General features: G+C 46.9%; 1 protein-coding gene across 1 annotated transcript in view; it reads left to right on the forward strand.

Moving 5' to 3' along the window:
* Plxnc1 (plexin C1) overlaps positions 1-22,032 on the forward strand; it is a 181,198-nt gene that overhangs the window by 138,274 nt on the left and 20,892 nt on the right. The window contains exons 21-23 of the mRNA XM_004650180.3: positions 1,316-1,462; positions 18,487-18,664; positions 21,273-21,376. Of these exons, the coding sequence (XP_004650237.1) occupies positions 1,316-1,462; positions 18,487-18,664; positions 21,273-21,376 (429 nt within the window). The remainder of the gene's footprint in view (positions 1-1,315; positions 1,463-18,486; positions 18,665-21,272; positions 21,377-22,032) is intronic.

Here is a 22,032-nt window from a genome sequence, read left to right on the forward strand (position 1 = left end):
GTACCCCCCTCGGTCCTGTAGTAAGGAAGACACTCTGAGATGCCTCAGCAGAGGTGACAGCAGTGAAGGCAGGCAGGGGAGTGTGACAGGCGAGGGGCAGGGCGGCAGACGAGGTAAAAGGAAGGCCAAGGACGGCAGAGGAAAGGGTGCTTGCAAGAAGTATAAAGGAAGAGACAGAATGGAGTGGGGGAGACCGCCCCCCCAAAAAAACTGTCATTAAGCTTTTCACAGAAAAGCAGGTGAGCAAGTCAGAGGGATCACCTTGAAAACTGGGGTACTGTACAGCTGGACTTGGAGACAAGGGGCTCCAGCAGAGCTGCACGGTGCTCTTCCTCTTCACTAAGGCACCCTGGCTTTCTGCCCAGCGGGTAGCTCCTCCTCCTCCTTCATATGCCAGCCTAATGTCCACGGACCATGGAAAGCTCATTACTTTGCAACCACTGAACCTGTCCCAGGGGCGCATGTCTCAGGAAGAGGCGGCTGAGGCAGAACACGCAGTCTCTTATGTGAGCGGCTTACGGTCAAATTTGGGCATCTCAGAAATAGCCAAGAAGGCAGTTGTCGGTCCCTGACTCCCCAAATCCAGGGGGAAAGTGCAAATGGGGGAAGGTTAGAGGACGCAGTCTTGGGTTTGAACAAAGCCTTAGAGAGCAGGGAACCGGCTCTGCACCGGGGGGTGTACCCCAGATTACTTGCATGGCCAGGGAGGGGACGGTACAGGAGGTATCTGGGTATGGCAAGGGACAGGCCTGGCACATGGGGAGGAAACAGGCTGCAAACAGCTGAAATGAAGGTCACTTCCCTCACGGAAAGCTGTTAACACCAAAACGCGTCCTCCTTGGCAAATGTCTAAAATGTTCTTACATTCATCCCAGTTGCCAAGGCTAATTGTGAGACATTTTTTAATGTCATTTATTTTGGGCTTGCCAAGGGCAATTAAATAGCAATGTAAACAAAGGTTAAAGCTCCATTTCTACAAATGGTTCTCACACAGTAGCTGAGCCTTCGTTGGCTATATAGGAACTTCGCCATGGCATAGCAGAGCATTACTGCAAACCTTCCATAAGCTGTGTGTGTGTGTGCGCGCGCGCGTGCGTGTGCATGTGCGCTGGGTCGAGGTGGCAGTATCCTGGGTCTAGCTGCCAGTCCCAAGTGAAGCAATATGTATTTTTCTTGCAAGTTGCATGTTTGTTATTAGCAAACACTGTCTCCTGTCTGTCATCTTACTGTCATCGAGTACAACTTTTATCCTTTGGAAAGTGCAGTGACTTTGTGGAAAGCTTACACTGTCACTTTTTGCATTTTCCTTCCCAAGGAGACTGTTGGAGAGCCGTTCTATTTGCTGGTGACGACTCTGAACCAGAAAATAAACAAGGGTCCTGTGGACGTCATCACTTGCAAAGCGCTGTACACTCTTAATGAAGACTGGCTTCTCTGGCAGGTTCCTGACTTCAGCACGGTGGTATGTTGCATAGTGTTCCTCTCAGACACAGGCTAGAGGGTGAAGGGGCAGGTGGGTCACTTAAGATGACCCAGCCTCCTTTCACTGGGGGAAGCCTCATACATCTACTTAATTAAAAGCAGTAGTTGATAAAGTATTAACACGTGTTCATATAATAGATTTTAATTACTTGGATTGGGGGAGAAAGTATTGTAATGATGCCTGGGGTACTCATCAATTTCCAAAGATTTTAATATCACGATCGCTTACAGCTTTCAGCATCATCAAAGGAAATGCAAAGTACTCCCTATTCAGCACTTATAATTGCAATCAGAATTTCTCAAATGGCTCTGCTTGGGGAAGACAATGTGTGAAGATATATTTCAACCAAATTGAGGCCGTCTTATTTTAGAGCGATAGCGCAAGACAAATTCTCCTGCATTCCCCATGTAACGTGACGCCCTTACTTTATTTTCATGGATTGGTTACAAATGTTTGGTGTCACGCACTTAATGTACTGTGATCTCATAGATATTTTTAGAGGAATGCTGTAAATCACTCCAGGAGGATGGCAACCCTGCAGTTTGAAGGTTTCAACCATTGGGTAACTTCTTATTAACCCATTCCTACTCCGCCCCCCTGTAATCAGGAATTTCATGATGTAAACACCATATGGAAAGTATCCCCTGGATTATTGTGAGCTTTTCTGTATTGACCTGGAGGAGAGATTTCTGTGTCCTGGCTTGATCTTTAGCTTTGTGGAGACTCTGGGCTTCATCACCATCTCCTTAGTGGAGCCAGAGGGAAAAGATTCCCGTGAGGTTTGGGCATTATTGCTCACAAAGAAGCCACGACTCCTGTGGCTTTGGTCTGGATGGCAAGTCCTATGGTGTGATTCTGGAAGAATTCGCGCCCTAATTGAAGAAGGCACCACTTTGCTCTGGCCCGTGTCATGATTACACCCCTCGGTTAAGAGCCCACAAGATGAGCTGTTTCCAGCTCCCTCTTATGCCAGGAGGGAGTGAGTCTCTCTGTGAAAGATGGCCATGTGCCCTCAGTCCTGCAAGAGGCAGGCAGCTGGGCTGGAGAGATGGCTTAGCGGTTAAGCACTTGTCTGTGAAGCCTAAGGACCCCGGTTCGAGGCTCGGTTCCCCAGGTCCCACGTTAGCCAGATGCACAAGGGGGCGCACGCGTCTGGAGTTCGTCTGCAGAGGCTGGAAGCCCTGGCGCGCCCATTCTCTCTCTCTCCCTCTATCTGTCTTTCTCTCTGTGTCTGTCGCTCTCAAATAAATAAATAAATAAATTTTTTAAAAAAGGGGCAGACAGCTGAAATACAAGCTAACCTTTCTCAGTGTTGGCACCCGAGAGACAGCATGGCACCACCCAAGCTTTACTATACAACACTGTTGCTTAGAGAGCTGTTAGACACCCATTGCGAGGTGACCCAGTCTGGGGTGTGGCATGACCATTGATATTTCTGCTTCCGGCACTGACTAGCTATGTGACCCCGGGAAAATCTTGACACTACCCTGTGCCTCATTCAGTCTGTCCATGTGTGAAATAAAAATGACGTTCATGACGTGTGCCCATCTCACAGGGTGTTAATGAAGGTCAAGTGTGTATTATATAAAGCACATAGAATCTTACCTGGCACATGGGCACTCTGTAAAATTGTGTACAGCTTGATTGATTGTGGTCTCAAGGGGCACTTGTTCGACACGCAGATCAGGATCTACCTAGATGTACCAGTGCTGAGCCGGCCCTCCAGGCTGATGCGGTCAGCAGCTCAGGGCATGGGCCCAGATATGCATGCACATTAAAAATATATATATTTTACTGGGCTGGAGAGATGGCTTAGCAGTTAAACGCTTGCCTATGAAGCCTAAGGACCCCAGTTCGAGGCTCCATTCCCCAGGACCCACGTTAGTCAGATGCACAAGGGGGTGCACACGTCTGGAGTTTGTTTGCAGTGGCTGGAGGCCCTGGCGCGCCCATTCTCTCTCTCTCCTCCTCTTTTTCTTTTTGTCTCTCACTCTAAAATAAATAAATAAACCAAAAATCTTTAATGTTATTGATTTATTTATTTGAGAGAGAGAGAGAAAGAAGCAGAGAGAATGGGCGTGCCAGGGCCTCTAGCCACTGCAAATGAATTCCAGATGCAAGCACCACCTGTGTATCTGGTTTTATGTGGACACTGGGAAATCGAACCTGGGTCCTTTGGCTTTACCAGCACGTGCCTTCACTTAAGCCATCTCTCTGGCCCCTGTATATACTTTTTACTCTGCCTGAGTAATTTATTTATTTAGCATGTGTATGTGCGATGTGTGTATGCATGTGCACGTGTGTGTAGAAGCCAAAGGTCAACATGAGGTGTCTTCAACTACTCCACATTATTATTATTATTATTATTATTATTATTATTATTATTTTGCAGCAGAGTCTTTCACGGCTTTGGCTAGCCTAGCTGACCAGCAAGCCCCAGGAGTGTACCTGTCTCCACCTCCCCAACACTGGCTCATACTGCTTGAGGTGCCTGGGATCAGATCGCAGATGAAAGTTAATTGCCAGTGTGATGGTATCATGAGCTGACGGGCTTTCAGGAGTTAATTAGGTTGTGGAGTGCTCAGGCAGATTGTCCATCGGTGCAGCGGAGTGGAGTGGCCATGCCCCGAATGTTCACTTGCCTCCTTTTTCTTGTCCTACGGTCTTCCATCCTCCCTTCCCCTCCACTCACCCAGCATGGACAGAGCAGTGGGTTGCTCTCCCCAGGGCTGGGAAGAGCCCTGCACTACGCTTTTGAACTTTAAGAACTGTGGACTCAATCGGCCTCTTTCCTTTGGAAATCACCTAGCCTCAAGTGAGGCTGATATATTTTGTTATAACAACAGAAAACAGCCTAGCACAGTCCCCAAAGAGAAATGTTTGTACATGAATGTAGGTTGGGGGAATCCAGCAATATTTCCATTCCTGAAAACATTACACCAGGCCCGAAGGAGAGGAAAGGAGGTGGGATTGAGGGGGGAAAGTCGGCTGCCTGAAAGGGACTTTTTGAGGTTGGAGGCCTTTTTAATGCTTTACATCTGAACACTTTCTCTCCCTTTCATTTGGAAACGTTATTTATTTCACAGTCAATTAAGACCATGTGTTTCTGATTTGTTAGCACTCAACTCATCATCAAAATGTTACTTGATGTTGAAGAAATTTATGTTGACTCTTGACATTTTTCCCCTTTATAGACCCTGGGGAAAAGGCAATGGAAAATTAAAACCTACATGTCTTCCTTTTCCAGCGGTGACGCCAGTGGGGAGCATGGAGATGGGCAGAGGGGTGGTCCACTTGTTCCTGGGGGCTTTGCCTTTAAGAATGACTTTCCTAATGCCTTTTGTTGGACCTGTCCCAACCTCCTTCTTGTGAAGGCTGATTATCCTAGAAGCTGGAGAGGGGGCATACGATCCAGGCGAAGCGTGTGTGACAAAATGTTAGCAGAAGGTCAATATAAAAAATTTAAGGTTTTTCGTTTCCTTTCAGGCAAGTTCCCCAAGCCTGAACTATCCTATTTCTAATTTTCTCCCTTCCTCCCGGCCCTCCTCCCCTCTCTCTCCCACTTCTCTTCCCCACACCCTTTCAGGCTGTACACCCAGTGGTTTGAAGGCTCGCTTTGTTAATGTGCCTGAGGTGGTTCATGTAATTGAGAACTACGGTGTAGTGAACAAACTGGATTCAAGGCGCGCGCGCGTGTGCGCGCGCGCGCGTGTGTGTGTGTGTGTGTGTGTGTGTGTGTGTGTGTAAATTCTTCCAAAGAAAGTCAGGAAAACCTAGAGCAGCCACATGAGCACCTTGGCCTGGTACCATGGCAAGGACATGTTTGAGAAAGAGTCCCAAGCCCCTGTTTGGCTGCATGCTCAGAAACATAGCACCTCATGGAACAACCTAAGGGTTAGATTCACACTTCGAAGATTAGGATATATTCTCCCTCAGACATAGGGTGTTTTCTTGAATATAACAACATGCTGCCACTTTATTTATTTATTTTCATGTTTATGTGTGTGGTATACATGCATGTGCACGCGTGTTCACATATGTGGGGTTTGTGTGCATGTGTGCGTGTGCATGTGGAGGCTAGAAGTTGATTTCAGGTGTCTTCCCTGATCGTTCTCCACTTTATTTATTGAGAAAGTCCCTCACTTGAACCCACAGCTCACTGATCCAGCTAGCCTTGCTAGTCAGCAAATCCCAGAGATGCCCTGGCTCCACCTCCTAAACACTGTCATTACTGTTGAGCTTACATGGGTACTGGGGCTCTGAACTCAGGTCCTCACACTGTGTGGGAGGCACTATTCCACGGAGCCATCTTCCCAGCCCCTCCCCCCCGGCTGCTGCCACCTTCTTTTATATGAAATTAATATGTTCACAAGTGGACTCTGGGAAGCGAGGCTTTGCCCCTTCCATCTCAGGAAGAAAATCCCTCTGATTTTCCAAAATCTAAGCAAAGCTCCACAGGGCTTTGTCCTAGGTACCCAGGCTGCCCTTCGATAAGTCAAACCACCCTGATCTCTGCTCTGGCCCTGACACTTCAGCAGAGAGCTTGCTCCGCGCAGCACCCCAGATTTCCTTTCATATCCAGCTGCTCAGAAGAGCAGTAAGGCCCATCGCTCAGCGGTTTGCCTCCCCTGCGAAATTCCCAGCCCGCTAGGCTGTGGTAGTGATGAGTGTCAGGCCCTCAGCCACCTCAGCCTGTGTCAAGAGCACGATTGCAGAGCAGAAGGCCTGTAACTTGCAGGATTTCGGTTCCAGGAAAGTGTGCCACATGGGAGAAAGGACATTCGCTTCACTTTCAAGAGGAGATGAGAAAAACCAATAACTCGTAACAGGCATGCTGAATTAGCAAGAGGAGGTTGACTTGTAATCAAAGTGAAGCGAGAAATGGTTTTTTGAACTCTTAAACCCAGGAAATGAGCTTCCAATCTGCTGTATCAGAGAGATAGCATCTTGGCAACCCTGGGAAACAGTGTTCCGACAAACACATTATTACACTCATCTCCTACCTATAAGAAAGTCTTTAAGATTATTAGAAATTCTTGACAAAGCTCAGGGACACGCCTGCAGAAAATGCAATTCTTCCATTATGGTTTATTGAAGGTTTATGCCAGCCCATACCAATCTGCCTTTGCCCAGCAGTTACCATTTGGGGACAATCATTTTTAATAAAATATTTCATATCTAACAGATCATTGGCTCTCACTGTCTCATCCATGTGCTCCCAAACGATGCTCTCCTAACCTCTTCCCAGGTTCCACTGAGCTTGTCCTTGTGGAAGACCCATTAGTCCCATAATTAAAGTACCCACTGTCCTGATTAAGTCATTCTCTGTTCCTTCAGTTACATCCCATTGTTCATTAGATCCCGATGTTTGCACTTCAGCAATCTTGTTTTTAATACTCCTAACGTTTGTGGAGAAACAGTGACGTTAATTAACAATTCGTGAGCTCTCGTTTTTCTTTTTCTTTTTCTGTCTACCCTAGTGCAGATCATTTCCATTATGACTGGCAATAATACTGAAACCATTACTAGCTTCGTAGTTAGTGTTCTGAGCTTGCTGATCAAAGAGTGAAGCTACTTTTCATAATCGTGTTAGGTAAGTCATTCCTGAGTTGATGGCAAGCCATGGAAAATGAAAAATTAACTATAAGTGAGTGCTTTCGCTGGCTTTCCTCTTCATACTCTTTTTTCTCACACTTATAATCTTGGAATTAAAAAATAATTTACTTACCTAAGTGCAGCAGTATTTAATTTTCTTCTCTATAGCTCAAATGTGACTCTGTTCTTTCATTATTACAATCACTATTTATATTTGAACCTTTTTGAGAATAGTAATTTTTATCAAATCATGTGATGCTAGTAAAGCATTTTCTAGATTCGTCTTACTGGCATTGTCACCTTCCATATGAACTTAGTATTATAGATAACAGGGATCAGCAATCAATAGCCTGGGGGCTGAATGTAGTCCTCCGACTATTTTATTTTTAATTTAATTTATTAGTTTTCTTTTCAGTAAATACAGGCAGTTTGATACCATTGTTTAGACTCATCTGTGATCTACCCCCTCCCATTGGACCCTTCTTGTTGATGTAAATGGGTCGTGCATTGTGGAGTTAGCCCACAGTTATTGGTATGATAAATGTCTCTGCAAATCATGACCCAACATGTGACTCTGACATTCTTTCCGCCCCCTCTTCCGCAAAATTTCCCTGAGCCATGTTCCTCCAACTATTTTTTTATAAAGTTTTATTGAGACACACCCACGTGCATTCATTTTCTTTTTATCTAGAGCTGCTTCTCGGCTCAGAGGTGAGTAGTTACAGCATGACCCTGCATGAACCTTAAAGCTGGAAACATTTACTGTCTATCCTTTACCGAAACATTGCCAACCCTTAATCTGGACTTGACATGACGAAGAACTAGAATACTCCCTACCACCAAGCAAAAAAGGCTCACTTCTTTTTTAAAAATTTTATTTATTTGTTTTATTTGAGAGAGAGATGGAGACAGAGAGGATGGGTGCAGCAGGGCCTCCAGCCACTGCAAATGGCCTCCAGATGCATGTGCCACCTTGAACATCTGGCTTATGTAGGGACTGGGGAATGGAACCAGGGTCCTTAGGCTTTGCAGGTGCGTACCTTAACTGCTTAAGCCACTTCTCCAGCCCCAAGGCTCACTTCTTTACTCTCCTTTTGGCAAATAGCAATAGCAAACCTTGCCACAATCCACAAATCTGAAACTCATGGGGATCTTTGCTTTCAAAAAAGAAAAATCAGTGACAATATTGAAAATCAGTTATTTTGAAGTAAATCGATGGTTCTGTTCATACTAGGATGGACAAAAGTCCTCGAGTGTAAAGAAATTGGTCAGAGAAACTGAAGTCGGAAGAAAGTCTCTCAATCAGCTTTTTCTTTTTTTTCCTCCTTTCTTCAAAATAGGAAAAGCTCCTTCCCACTCTCCTCTGGCCCTCATTATAGTGTTAGGAGAGCCCAATCCCTAGTGGCAGGGGCTCTGGGCTGCCCATCTTTGAAGGACAAGAAGAGGCGAGTGGAGGAAGGAGATAGGGTGAGCAGGCAAGGCCTGGGGTGAGGGGACGGCTGCTAGGGTGTCCTGGGCGAGGGGACGGTGCTAGGGTGTCCTGGGCGAGGGGACGGGTGCTAGGGTGTCCTGGGCGAGGGGACGGCTGCTAGGGTGTCCTGGGCGAGGGGACGGGTGCTAGGGTGTCCTGGGCGAGGGGACGGCTGCTAGGGTGTCCTGGGCGAGGGGACGGCTGCTAGGGTGTCCTGGGCGAGGGGACGGCTGCTAGGGTGTCCTGGGCGAGGGGACGGCTGCTAGGGTGTCCTGGGCGAGGGGACGGCTGCTAGGGTGTCCTGGGCGAGGGGACGGCTGCTAGGGTGTCCTGGGTGAGGGGACGGCTGCTAGGGTGTCCTGGGCCACTGACTCCAGCTGAGAAAACTGTAGAAGCTGCTGCTGCTTTTTTTTTTTTTTTAAATGTATTCTTCTATTTATTTACTTACTTGAGAGAGAGCTCTCCTGAGCCCTTAGAAGCTTCTTTGGGGTTTGGGATAAGAACTGGACTTTTCTCTTGACTTTCACTTGGCCCTGAAATGAAATTAGAAGTATATTTTATGGGTTTTATTTAATGAAAGCTATTACTGCTCTAAGGCCTTTTTATGATGAAGTTGCCAGTTTGCAATAAATTCCTTTACAATTACTTTGTAAGAAATATAAGGTATCCTGGCAAGAATGCAGCCACCGCCTGGCCCTTGTTGGCCAAGGATATGGCCAAGGAGTAATGAGGTAGCTCTATCACCCTTCCCTGGGGAGCCCTGCCTTCGATACGTCCTTGCAGTCCCTGCAACCGTCTCTGCCTCCTCAGTACTTGAAGCCCCCAAGTCATTGTGAAGTGAGGTTGAAAAAACCACTGGCAAAGCAGGAATGTGCTGTGGGGATTGTGGGGGATTAAAGAGGCAGAGCTTGAGGTTTGACTCTGGGAGCAGCCATTTATCTGACTGGCTATGTGACCTTGGATAAGTCACTTCCCTTCCTCTCAACCTGTTTCCTCATCAATAAACAGTCAGTATAGAAAGCTACACCTGTCCATGTAAGGTTTAGCCACCTTGTCTGGCACAGAAGATGTATTCATTCTGTATGACAGTTTTTCCTATCTCCTTTGAGGTCCACTAAACAGAAGTGTTCCTTCTGTAGTCCTTCCAGTTGGTTATTTTTTTTTTTAAGTTTTATTTATTTATTTGCAAGCAGAGAGAGAGAAAAAGAGAAGAGAGACAGAGACACAATGGGCATTCTAGGGCCTCTAGCCACTGCAAACGAACTCCAGACGTATGTGCCTCATGTGCATCTGGTTTACATGAGTCCTGGGGAATTGAACCTAGGTCCTTTGGCCTCGCAGGCAAACATCTTAACCACTAAGCTATCTCTCCAGCCCCTGATTATTTCTTTTTATTAAAAAAATTTATTTCAGACTGGAGAGATGGCTTAGTGAAGGTTCTTGCCCACGAAGCCTAAGTACCCGGGTTCAATTCTCCAGTACCCACAGAAGCCAGATGCACAAGGTGGCATACATGTCTGGAGATCATTTGCAGTGGCTAGAGGCCCTGGTGTGCTCATTTTCTCTCTCTCTCTCTCTATCAAATAAATAAATAAAAGAAACATCTAAAATATCCTATTTTTATTTATTTATTTGAGAGAAAGGGGCACACAGAGATAGAGAGAGAATGGGTATGCCAGGACCTCCAGTCACTGTAAACAAACTCCAGATACATGTACCACCTTGTGCATCTGGCTTGCGTGGGACCTGGAGATTGCATCTATCTCCTTTGGCTTTGCAGGCAAGCATCTTAACCGCTGACCCATCTCTCCAGTCCAGTTGATTATATGTATATTAGAGAGAAAGAGAGAGAGAGAGAGAGAGAGAGAGAGAGAATGGGTGTACCAGGTCCTCCAGCTACTGCAAACAAACTCCAGATGCATGTGCCACCACGTGCATCTGGCTAACGTGGGTCCTGGGGAATCAAACCTGGGTCCTTTGGCTTTGCAGGCAAACATCTTCACCGCTAAGTCATCCCTCCAGCACCAGTTAGTTAGTTCTTTTTTTTTTTTAATTTATTTATTTATTTATTTATTTGAGAGCAACAGACACAGAGAGAAAGACAGATAGAGGGAGAGAGAGAGAATGGGCGCGCCAGGGCTTCCAGCCTCTGCAAACGAACTCCAGACGCGTGCGCCCCCTTGTGCATCTGGCTAACGTGGGACCTGGGGAACCGAGCCTCGAACCGGAGTCCTTAGGCTTCACAGGCAAGCGCTTAACCGCTAAGCCATCTCTCCAGCCCTAATTATTTCTTAATGATAGGGATGCAAGGGAATTGCTAAGCTGAGTCCATCACTATTACATTTAACTCGTATGTCTGGACACGGACAGCAAATGGCATACTGCTAGACAGGCGTGGGCAGGAGGTGGCATTGATAAACCCGGACAACTACTAAGGAGGCTGGTTTGGGGTGTTCTGCTGAACAGCGAGGCCTCCTCATCTTGTTCTTTGCAGCATACTCTGGCTGTTGCTCTCCAGATGGCCTGGCCCGCCTGAGCTCTCTCACAACAGGCTTTGTCCCTGACCATTAGGATGCAATGCAGCTGCACAGAGCAGAGGCCAAAGCAAAACAGATGCTGTTTCCTCCCCAGCCTGAGACCCAGGCCTGGGAAGAGCAGGGCTAGTAGGGGTCTCTCTGCTGGGACATCCTCAACTTCCTTCTTGGAAAGAGGTTCCGTCTTTACCCAGCCGCCTCCCACCTTCCTGCACAGGACTGCTGAGGCAGGACAGTGAGAGAGGGGACAGATGGTCAGCAGCTGTCTTTGAAGGGAGCTTCCCAGGGCCTGCCACAGACCACATCCACTTAATGCCATTGGCCAGCACTTGGTCGTGTGGCCACGTGCAGCAGCAGAGGCAAGGAGCTCTTGCAGGCATGTCCATGGTGGCACCTGGACCACAGGCGCTCCAGGTCCGCGATGTCAGCGAGGTTCGATGCCAGCCAGAGTCAGGAGGTCAAGGTTCCTCTGCTCCATTGTCTGGGTCCCACCATCATCCCCTGTGATAGCACTGGTTGAGAACCTCAGCAGAATGGGGTTGACTGCCCTTGGCAAAGGGGGCCCGTAGACCCGCCTCCTGGCTTCTCAGTAGGAGTTCGTACATAGCATAGTTGTGATCTCACCAGCTCTGTGATCATGAACAAGTTTCCAAACCTCTTTGTGTCTCCTGTCTCCATCTGTTAAATGAGGCTAATAATAGTACCTTCATAGAGTTGTGAGGGTTAGAGGGAATTAGCAGATTCATTCCCGGACATGGTAAGTACCTAATAGGCGCTGGTTGTTGTTGTTAAAAATCTTGAGTTGTGTTCTCTCCAGCATCCTTTTCCCCTAAAAATAGTGCAGGGCTTCTCCCCCAAGTAGCAGGTGGGGCTTGAGGAAAGAAAACATGGCCCAGAAGGGTTCCTTTCACTCTTCCACCCTCAGGAAGTACAAGTCTGTGTCTGCATTTCCTGGCCTGGTGGCTCAAATTTAAGTCTAAGACTTGCTGCTCCCCAATCTTGTAAGCCAAGCATCCCCATGTCTATCTCCTTCACTAGTCTATTTGCAAACTCAGGTCAAATGCCTGCTCCCTGAGTTCTGTTCCCACGAATGTCCCCTCCAAGCGAGGGAAGGAAAGCTCTCAGCATTGCATCTGTCTCTACCATAGCCAGCCAGGTCTTAGAGTTGGAGCTGGTCCCACAGTTCTTCCAGTCTACCAGCTCCTCCCAGCAAGATCAATGCCTGGGGCTCCTGGTGTCATCTTACCATACCCTCCACATAATAGGTGCAAAAGGAAGGCATGTCCACCAATGGCCTGAGCTCCCTCAGCATGGACACAGTGATTTGGGGACCATTCATCTGTAGTGCAGGAGAAAATCGGTCCAGGGGCTCCTGGGTGAGCAAGAGCAGGGAAATAACTGCAGCTCAGGAGACCAGAAGTGAGCAACCTTCAGCTTCTGGGAGCAGCCACAGGCTCAGCTGTCCACACCGGAACCCTGGATCGCCATCCCTGTTCACCTTTTGGCCTTGACCGAGGCTCACAGGATGTTTGCCACATCGCCCCCCAATACTGTTCTCCCCCCTTTTTTTGGTCTAAAAATCTTTCCATGCCGCTGTCCAGAGTTTGGGCAGATGCCTTCTGCCTGGTGGAGGAAGAGAGGAGGCTTCCCCAAGAGCACCTCCGAACCTAGCTGGGCCCATGGCTGTTGGTTGGACACTTTGTGCTGAGGAAGTAAGAGACCTCGGGGCCGGCTCTCCTACCAGAGGGACACACGTCTGTGGAAGAGACCCGTGTATATTTTTAGAGCATTTCAACTATTTTTTGTGGGTGTTGAAAACAAATTGGCATCCTATAGATTTGGACTAGGATTTCCAGAAAACATTTTTGTAATTTTCTTGGCATGTGTGTTTGCTTGTGGGGGAGAGGTGTTTATATATGTGTGGTGTATATGCATGGATATGTACATGTCTGTCTGTCTGTCTGTGTGTGTGTGTGTGAGTGTGTGTGTGTGTGTGTACTCATGCACAAGTCTGACCATGCCTGGAGAAGTCAGAGAACAACATCAGGTGTCTTCTTCAGTTGCTCTCCACCTCGTTTTTTCTTTTCTTTCTTTCTTTCTTTTTTTGGGGGGTTTGTTTGTGTTATTTTATTAAGTAGGAACTTTGTAAGGATACACCATGTGTTGGTACCATCATTTCCCTCCTCCCTGCCCCCACTCCGCTGAGGGCCCCCCTTAGTGGGATTGCTAGTATTCTCCATGGAGTTGTGGGTTAGGAGTTGTGACTGCAGCAGTCATGGGAGCAGGGAATGCCTCTGGATATTCCCTCCTGCCCTACGGCTCTTCAGTTCTTTCTGCCCTCCTCTTCCCTGAGATTCCCTGAGCCTTGATCAACTAACTTGTTTTTTGAAATTGATTCGACTGGTCTAGTAACCAGTAAAACTAGGAATACAGTTCTCTCTGCCTTCACAGTGCCCAGCATTTCAGGTGAGTGACTGCCATCCAAACTCAAGCGATCATTTTACCCACTGAGCCATCTCCCCAGTGCCCATTCTCATATTTTGAACTCCGTATTTCGATTTCCAAGTGCTTGACAACAGAACATGGACCTAGAGTGCTTGAAGTCATTGCTTGAGCCTCTCTGGGCACCCGTCTTATCTGTAACATGGGAATGCTGCTGAGATCCACTTCAGAGGCCTCTTACCAGCATTAACATCTATATTCGGATGCACACCCCTAGAAATGGCTTGGCGCTTCTTTTGCTGTTGTGACTGTCATTATTTATTTATTTATTTATTTCAGATGGGAGCAGTCCTATGCTTGTGCCCCACCCTCCTTTCCTGCCCACAGGCAATTCCCTGAGCACTTACTGAGGGGACCAAAGTGTGCCTGACAGTCATGTGTTATCCTGCTGTGTCTCACAAATATGTCGTGGATGATCTGAGGCCAAAGACTGAGTCTTAAAGACCCCCAGATAACAAAGAGGGCCCAGAGGAGACTGGCTCTGGGGACCCTGGTGCACAGATGGTACATACAGTGGGGAGACCTCCCCATGGGGCAGTGTTGAAGACAGGCCCTGTGATATACACCCTTTGAGCCAGGGACTACTACTCTCCAGCATGGAAAGGAGACCCAGGAGGTGTCCCCAGCCCTTGGGTGGGGCTGTTAAGAGGTGAGGCAGATCTGGGGGTGGTGCTATATGCATACTCTAGGAAGCCGCTGTTTGAGCACTAAGCATTGCCGGCACACAGAATAAGCACGCATCAATTTATGTCTGAATTTCCTCTCAGAATTCCCCGTAGACTCTGTAAATGCCGTTTTACCTCTTTTCCACCCATCTAGCTGTGGAGGCAGTGGCAGATTTACATTATTTTACATCCAGTTAGGATTTTTCCCCCCTTTTGGTTACATTTTTAAAGAGCATTTATTGCCAATAAAGAGGTGTTTTTGTTAAAGACAATAGTGCCCTTTAGGTAGTAACAGAATGTTATTTCACAAGTACCCATAAAGCTGTTAAACAAGCCGGGATAGCTGGGGCTCTGATTAAAGGTGGTTTTTATTCATCTGTATCTTGGAGACCCTTGTGAAGTGGCTTTGCCATAGTCAACCCCCCTAAGCAGCCACAGGCAGAGAAACAAGAGGACTGGCGTCTGTCTCCAAGTCAGGAGAGGCTCTGCATTGCATCTGGGTTCTGGAAGATCAGTCATGGCCAAGGTAACAGGAGAGACACCAAAGCCCGAGGAGCCATGGCACCAACTTCGAAGTGAGGCAAAGCAGGTTTTCTCCCCTCCTAGCTCTGTCACTTACCAGCTGTGTCCCGGGAGCATGTCACTCAGTCCCTCTTGGTTCAGTTTCCTAATTCTAAAGTTTGGATCATAGTTAATACTAAAACCACCTTTACTGGCATATTAGGGGGGGCTGAAAGTGGTATGACTTGAGGCTGAGGGTACAGCTTATTAGTGGAACGTGTGCTTAACATAAACAAAACTCTGAGTTTGATCCCCAGCACTCCCTTGCCCCCAATTACAAATTAGATGTCTTAGGCTAGGAAGATAGCTCAGTTAGTATAGTGCTTGCCTTGCAAACATGAGTTCCTGATTTTGATCTCTAGACTCCATGTGACAATGACGGGTGAGGTGTGCACATGTGTGATCCCAGCACCGGAGAGGCAGACAGGAGGATCCCCAGGCTCCTGGCCAACTAGCCTAACCTAGTTGGTGAACACAAAGCCAATAATAAAAGACCATGTCTCCAAAAAAAAAAAAAAAAAAAAAAGTGGATTGTAGGCTGGAGAGATGGCTTAGTGGTTAAGGTGCTTGCTTGCCAAGCCAAAGGACCCAGGTTCGATTCCCCAGAACCCATGTAACTCAGTTGCCCATGGTGGTACGTGCATCTGGAATTCGTTTAGCAAGGCTAGAGGCCTTGGTGTGCCCATCTCTCTCTCTCATAAATAAATAGAAATAAAATATAAAAATGATGGAATAACATCCAAGGTTGTCCTCTGGCCTCCACCCATACAAACACGTGTGCACACCTGCACGTGCTTTACAAAGAAGCTATGTCTTGAGATGCATTTGGCAGTCCTGACCCAGGAAGCTCTAAGAAACACCCACAAGGAAGAGAAATGACACAAGGACTTGGGTGTGAGTCATTACCACGGTAGAGTCTTCCGGACGGTCCATGTAGCAGTTGCCTTACTTACTCAGCATCCCTGCTTTCTCCTTGCTTCTCTTGTTTTGTCTCTAAGCAGACAGGCATTTTATTTATTTATTTTTAAATTTTATTTTATTTTTTATCTTCTCACAATTTTTATTAACATTTTCCATGATTATAAAAAATATCCCATGGTAATACCCTCACCCCCTGCACTTTCCCCTTTGAAATTCCATTCTCCATCATATTACCTCCCCATCAGAGAGGCATTTTAAACCCTTGCTAAGTGGTTGGCTGGCCCAGAACCCCGATATTCTCATACAACAGGCAAGAGTGACCTCATGCTAGGACAGAGACTTCCCCGAACCACACACTGAGATCAATAGGAGTTCAGATTCTACTGACCGGAGTTTAAATCATTGGGTTAAGACTGAACCAAAGTGACTCTTACATCATAATAACTGGGGTTGTAGGGGCAAGATGTAAGGCATCTGTCTTTGCCCATGTGGGCTGCTGTGCTGAAATGCCATAAGCTCAGTGGTTTGTCAACACCAGAAGTACACAGTTCTAGAGACTACCAGGAAGTCAGAGATCAGACACTGCCAAGCTCAGTGTTTGGCGGGCACTATTTCCACTGTTAGAACCCTCTGTTTAGCCTCACTGACCTCAGTGACCCCGAGGCTTCTGTGAAACCAGAATAACCGCACAGCACACTGAATCTTGTCAGACGAGAGAATTCTTGAAACATACATGTTATGGACCACCCCATGTGATTGTGGGGCCCTGGAATGCCAGTGTACTACGTGATTCGGAAATCCTAACTCCGCAATGATAATACTCAAAAGTAGAGCTTTCCGACAGATGTGGAGGTTAGGAGGGCAAAAGCCTTGATAGGATGGGTGCCCTTATAAAGAGACCTCAAAAAGCTGCCGTGGCCCCATAACGAGGCACAGAGGGGCTAAGGAACGTGCTCTAGAGACACAACAGCCAAATGAAACGTGATCCTGAGAACCCACCCCGAGTTCCAGAGGCTTCCTGTATTTGTGGCTGGCTTTAAACGTATGTCCTGAGGACTGGTCAGCTGGACTCCAGTCTAAGTGCAGTGTATCAACTCAGTTCATCTCCAGAGCCTTGGGGAACAGCACTCTAGTCCTCCCTTGCTGGTGAGAAATGGAGACGTTAAGCAGCAGTTTGGTGATGGACTGGGATTGAAGCCGGGAGCCCCACTCAGTGCTGCTTGGGAGCTTCTGGGGTACTGTGCGGGTTAGTCAGTCGTGCCGCTCAGTGCGGACTGAGCTTCTGCTTCCAAATCAAGCATGCTGAAACAATAGCCATTGCATCAGCCAAACCAGTTATCAGCATTGTGGATATCCTTGAGCCCTTCAGCACTTCTTTTTTTTTTTTTTTTTTTTTTTTTTCTTGTTCGAGGTAGGGTCTCACTCTGGCTCAGGCTGACCTGGAATTCGCCATGGAGTCTCAGGGTGGCCTTGAACTCTCGGTGATCCTCCTACCTCTGCCTCCCGAGTGCTGGGATTAAAGGCATGCGCCACCACGCCTGGCTCCTTCAGCACTTCTTATGGTATCTTACACAGTCTTCCTAACTGTGCCAGAAGGCAGGTCCTGTTATACACACTTTATGTTGATGATATATATATATATATATATATATATATTTTTTTTTTTTTTTTCTGAAAATGGAGCCTAGGGCCTCATGCATGCTAAGCAAGCTCTCTATTACTTTATGCCCTTTATGCTCTGTAAAGCTTAGGTATTCATAAGGATACTATTCTACATAGCATGCATGTTTTCCTTTGTTTACAGTTCACATTCCCTCATGAAGCCAGGCTTGCTCTGCATTTCATACCACACTCCAGTCCTTCTGACTCAGTGATAACTAAGGTGCCTGAGAATCCGAATCCTCTTAGGCGATTTACAAAGTGCTTTCAGCTCTCCCCAGTTATCAATTCCATAGCGAGTAAAACATTGTTCTCTCAGATCTGTGTATTTGTTCTTAGACAAAGCAAACCTGATATTGCCTTTAAATTATTGTGGAAATGTTCCCTAGTTCTGTGTTTCCACACATACACAAAGGCTGCCTTCCCCCATTAGTCTGATGTGAGGTTTTGCTGCACTGGGAGAACGTTAACTGACAAAACGTTAAGTAATGGCACTGAAATGTAATTAATGCAAGAATAGTGCAGGGTGGGGATCTCAGAACTTTAATGAGGGCTCCAGCAACATCTGACTGAAGATGTTGAAAGTAGAGGGTAAGATGAGTGTTACCATAATTAATGCTGCAGATTAAAGAAAATGACCTCTTTGGTGTGATCAATATGGGGACCTTGTAACCTTTCCTGTCACCTGAAACTTCACTTGTGGGACTTTGTGGTCCTGTTAATAAAAAAGATAATCACCAGTCTGCCTTCACTTTACTATGGAATTTTTCCAAGTTTTTTTTTTTGAGGATGAAATCAGAAATTACCATTTTCAGAATATTGATATATATGTGTGTGTCACACACACATATTCCTCCTCAATATGCTTATCCAATGCTTACTTCATAATGAGAGTTTTAACTTGTTACTTTCCTTGCCATTATCCCTGAAATGAATGGATTATGGAGACGAGATTAAAGGAGTATAATGCAATACGGTGTTTGCTAATGTTCTGTCAGAGGTGTTAGTAGGATTCGCCAAGGTTTGTGTCTTTTATGAATGCCTTTCAGATTGTAATTATCTAATAGACTTGGAAACCTGTTTGTATTCTTGCAGGCATTAAACGTTGTCTTTGAAAAAATCCCAGAAAACGAGAGTGCAGATGTCTGTCGGAATATTTCAGTCAACGTTCTTGACTGTGATACCATAGGCCAAGCCAAAGAAAAGATTTTCCAAGCATTCCTAAGCAAAAACGGCTCTCCTTATGGACTTCAGGTTAATGAGATTGGTCTAGGTAAGGCTTATCCTAACCCCTGAGGAGTTCCTTCCTTGCCTCACTTCTGCTTGGCAATGTGTATAGGGCCAAAGTTGTCCCCAGAAGGCATGCCCCGGGATCTAGGAACTGCTTCGCTCTGGTTCTTCCCTAGAGGCATCACCCTCCAAAGATGCTACTTTTTAAAAATATTGTATTTGTAAATCAGATTCATGAGATCGCTGACCCCAAAACCACATGGAATCACCTTGCATCAGGAAATACAGAAAGGTGTAAACCCCATGCCCTCAGCCATGTTGCATTTCACGTTGGCATTTGATTTGTTTGTTGTGATACGGAGCGTGTCATTAGTGGGTGGCTCAGCCACTGAGTGTTAACTCCAGCCTGCTGGAAAGGTCATCTTCCTCCTGCTAATCACATCCTGCATTAAGTGTATTCTCCCTCCTCCCCCAGCAGCGGCATCTGCTATGAATTCATTTGCGGGCTCTATTGGTATACTGCGGAGCAGAGCATATGCATGAGCGAGCGAATAGGGCCCCACTCCTCTCAAATGTTCATCAACATGTTAAAAGTTGAGCTCTGCGGCACAGCCCTCCCAGGAGACTCTGGGATTTTATAGCAGATAATGGGACTGAAAAGAAGAGTAGGATCACAGCAGTGACAGGCAGTGTAACAAGGTTCATCTCCCATCCATGTATGGTGGTAGGCCTCTACTAAGCAGGCAATTAAAATCCTCCCCCTCCAATCAAAACTTCTGCTAGAGCCATTGAGAAAAGCCTAGAAGGTGGCCTGAGGAATATGAGGCCATGCACATAGACAGTAATTTCATGGCCTGCTTCAAGGAAAGCGGGCTGCTTAGATGCTCCTGTGCGCCCTCTGACGTTCCCTACCATGGCCCGCGTTGGGCAGCTTGAAGAAGGCTCAGTTCCTCTGGTTACAGACAGGCTGAAGGGGCACCCCTCACCAGGAAACCAGGACCAACCCAACCCAGACCGTCAGCTTCCTTGCCTTGAAGATTATCTTGCAAATGTGGTGTGGCTCTCACCACAGCAGAAATGGGCACACCCAGTCCCCAGCCCCACAGCCACAGGGGAGGCAGCCTGCGGCCACTTTAGCCCTGCCCCCGGGTGTCCATCATAGAGCCACAGGCTCTTCCTGGGTTTGGGGTCCGCAAGCAAATGGGGACACCGTCCATCGACCCCAGCACACTACTGAATGCTTGCTGATTCTCCAAATGTCCCTCAAGGCTAGTGTCAGGAAGCTGAGGTAAAGTTGAGAAGTCAGCCACAATTCTAACCACAGGAGCAACTGTGCTCAGGAGCTGACAGATTCAGGTGCCCAAAGGGGCAGAAAATACATAGGCACTGAATGTAACCACCTAGAAAGAGGAAATGGCCAGGTCTGACTTAATTGGAAAAAAGACGATTTCACAGAGCAGTGCCATGTGGCTTCTGCAAAGTCACCCTGTGGACTGCAGTCACTGTTATGAGATTTGGGGTGGAGGTCGAGACAGCGGCTCTCTGTGTAGACAGGCTGGCCTCAAACCCATGGTGGTCTTTCTGCCCCAGCCTACTGGGATTACAGATGTAAGACACCATACTCAGCCATTACCAGATTTTTTTTAAATTAAATTTTTTTATTTATTCGAGAGAGAGAGAATGGGAGCGCCAGGGCCTCCAGCCAGCCACTACAAACTCCAGATGCATGCACTACCTTGTGCATCTGGCTTACGTGGGTTCTTGGGGAATCAAACTGGGGTCCTTTGGCTTTGCAGGCAAACGCCTTAACTGCTAAGCCACCCCTCCAGCCCCATTACCATATTTTTAAGAAAAGAAATCAAAAGTCCCTTTGTATGTGTGCGATCTCCTAATATTTAAATGTCACTGCTGAGTTGTCATTAGCATAATTCATAAGACATTGTGAGTGTTCAAGAAAAGAAAACACATTCATGGCCACCTTCTGACTTGGTGGCCTCCATGGGGAGTTTGTAGCATGTTGCTGGTGTGTTAGCACGTAAAGCCTGCAGTATCCACAGAGAGGGGCTCAACCTGGACCTCTGTGCTGAGCGTACACACACACACACACACACACACACACACGTATGTAAGTACTGGTTTAGTCCCTCAGATGATGTTTGATTTTGCTTTTGGAGTCTCCACTTCCAGGCTTGGCCTTAGCGTTACATTTCAGGGAATTCGATCTGAAATGTTAGTGCTCTAAACACAAACCAGAAGCCATCTGGCTGGTGTACCTCCACCCCTTCAGACAAACCTTTCCCATTTCATACAAGTTTACCAATTATATTTGTAAAAGTAACACGTTGACACTGACATATTTTACTGTGATTTTATTTATTATTTAACTTGGCTTTTTGTGAGGCAAGGTCTCATGTATCCTGGGCTAGCCTCAGACTCACTGTATTGTTGAGGATGGCCTTGAACTCCTGGTCCTCCTTGCGTCCCCTCCCAAGTGCTAGATGACCGGTGTGCAGGACCATGCCAACCCAGGGCCTCATGCATGCCAGGAAAGCACTCTATCAACTGAACCATATTTACCACCTAACCTGCATTCCTCATTTACTGTGATTTTAAAAGGCAATGACACGCCTCCTTCCCTTTTTTCCCCCCAGAGCTTCAAGTAGGCACACGACAAAAAGAGCTTCTGGACATTGACAGCTCTTCTGTGATCCTTGAAGATGGAATAACCAAGCTAAACACCATTGGCCACTATGAGGTGAGACTAAGATTTGCCCTTGACATCTCCTTCCTCATCTGCGGTCCTAAATGAATTGGATAATCTCCAATACCAGGTTACAAAAACAAAAACAAAAAGACTCCCTGATTTGCGGCATGGTTTGCGGACTGCTTGCTTCTGGGGAAGAAGCTTTCCTTAGTTGCTCATTCGAAAGAGCCCAAGCAAGCATGACTGTCTCTTGTGAAGTGCTTGTCACATGTCCCCCTCTCACGGGGCTTCAGTTTTCATGCTTGCTGACAATCCATCCTGCAGGTTTTTAATTTTTTTTTTTTGTTTTTTTGTCCCACATTCTTTTATTAAAAAACTTTATTTTATTTGAGGTTGGGGGAGGGAAAGAGGCAGATAGAGACAGAAAATGGGCACATCAGGGCCTCTAGCCACTGCAAACTCCAGATGCATGTGCCATCTTGTGTATCTGGGCATACTGGGGAATGGAACCTAGGCCCTGTGACCTTGCAGGCAACAACGCCTCAATTGCTAAGCCATCTCTCCAGCCCCATTCAGCAGTTTCCATGGGATAGCCTGGTCTTGTGCAGCATTTTCTTAGAAAAACCATAAGTGAATTATCATATGGATACGTGCATGCGGTGTGCCCAGTGCGTGGTCACTGAGCAGGGCCTGTCAGCATCCCCAGC

Source organism: Jaculus jaculus, chromosome 6, assembly GCF_020740685.1.
Source record: "Jaculus jaculus isolate mJacJac1 chromosome 6, mJacJac1.mat.Y.cur, whole genome shotgun sequence".
NCBI lineage: Eukaryota > Metazoa > Chordata > Mammalia > Rodentia > Dipodidae > Jaculus > Jaculus jaculus.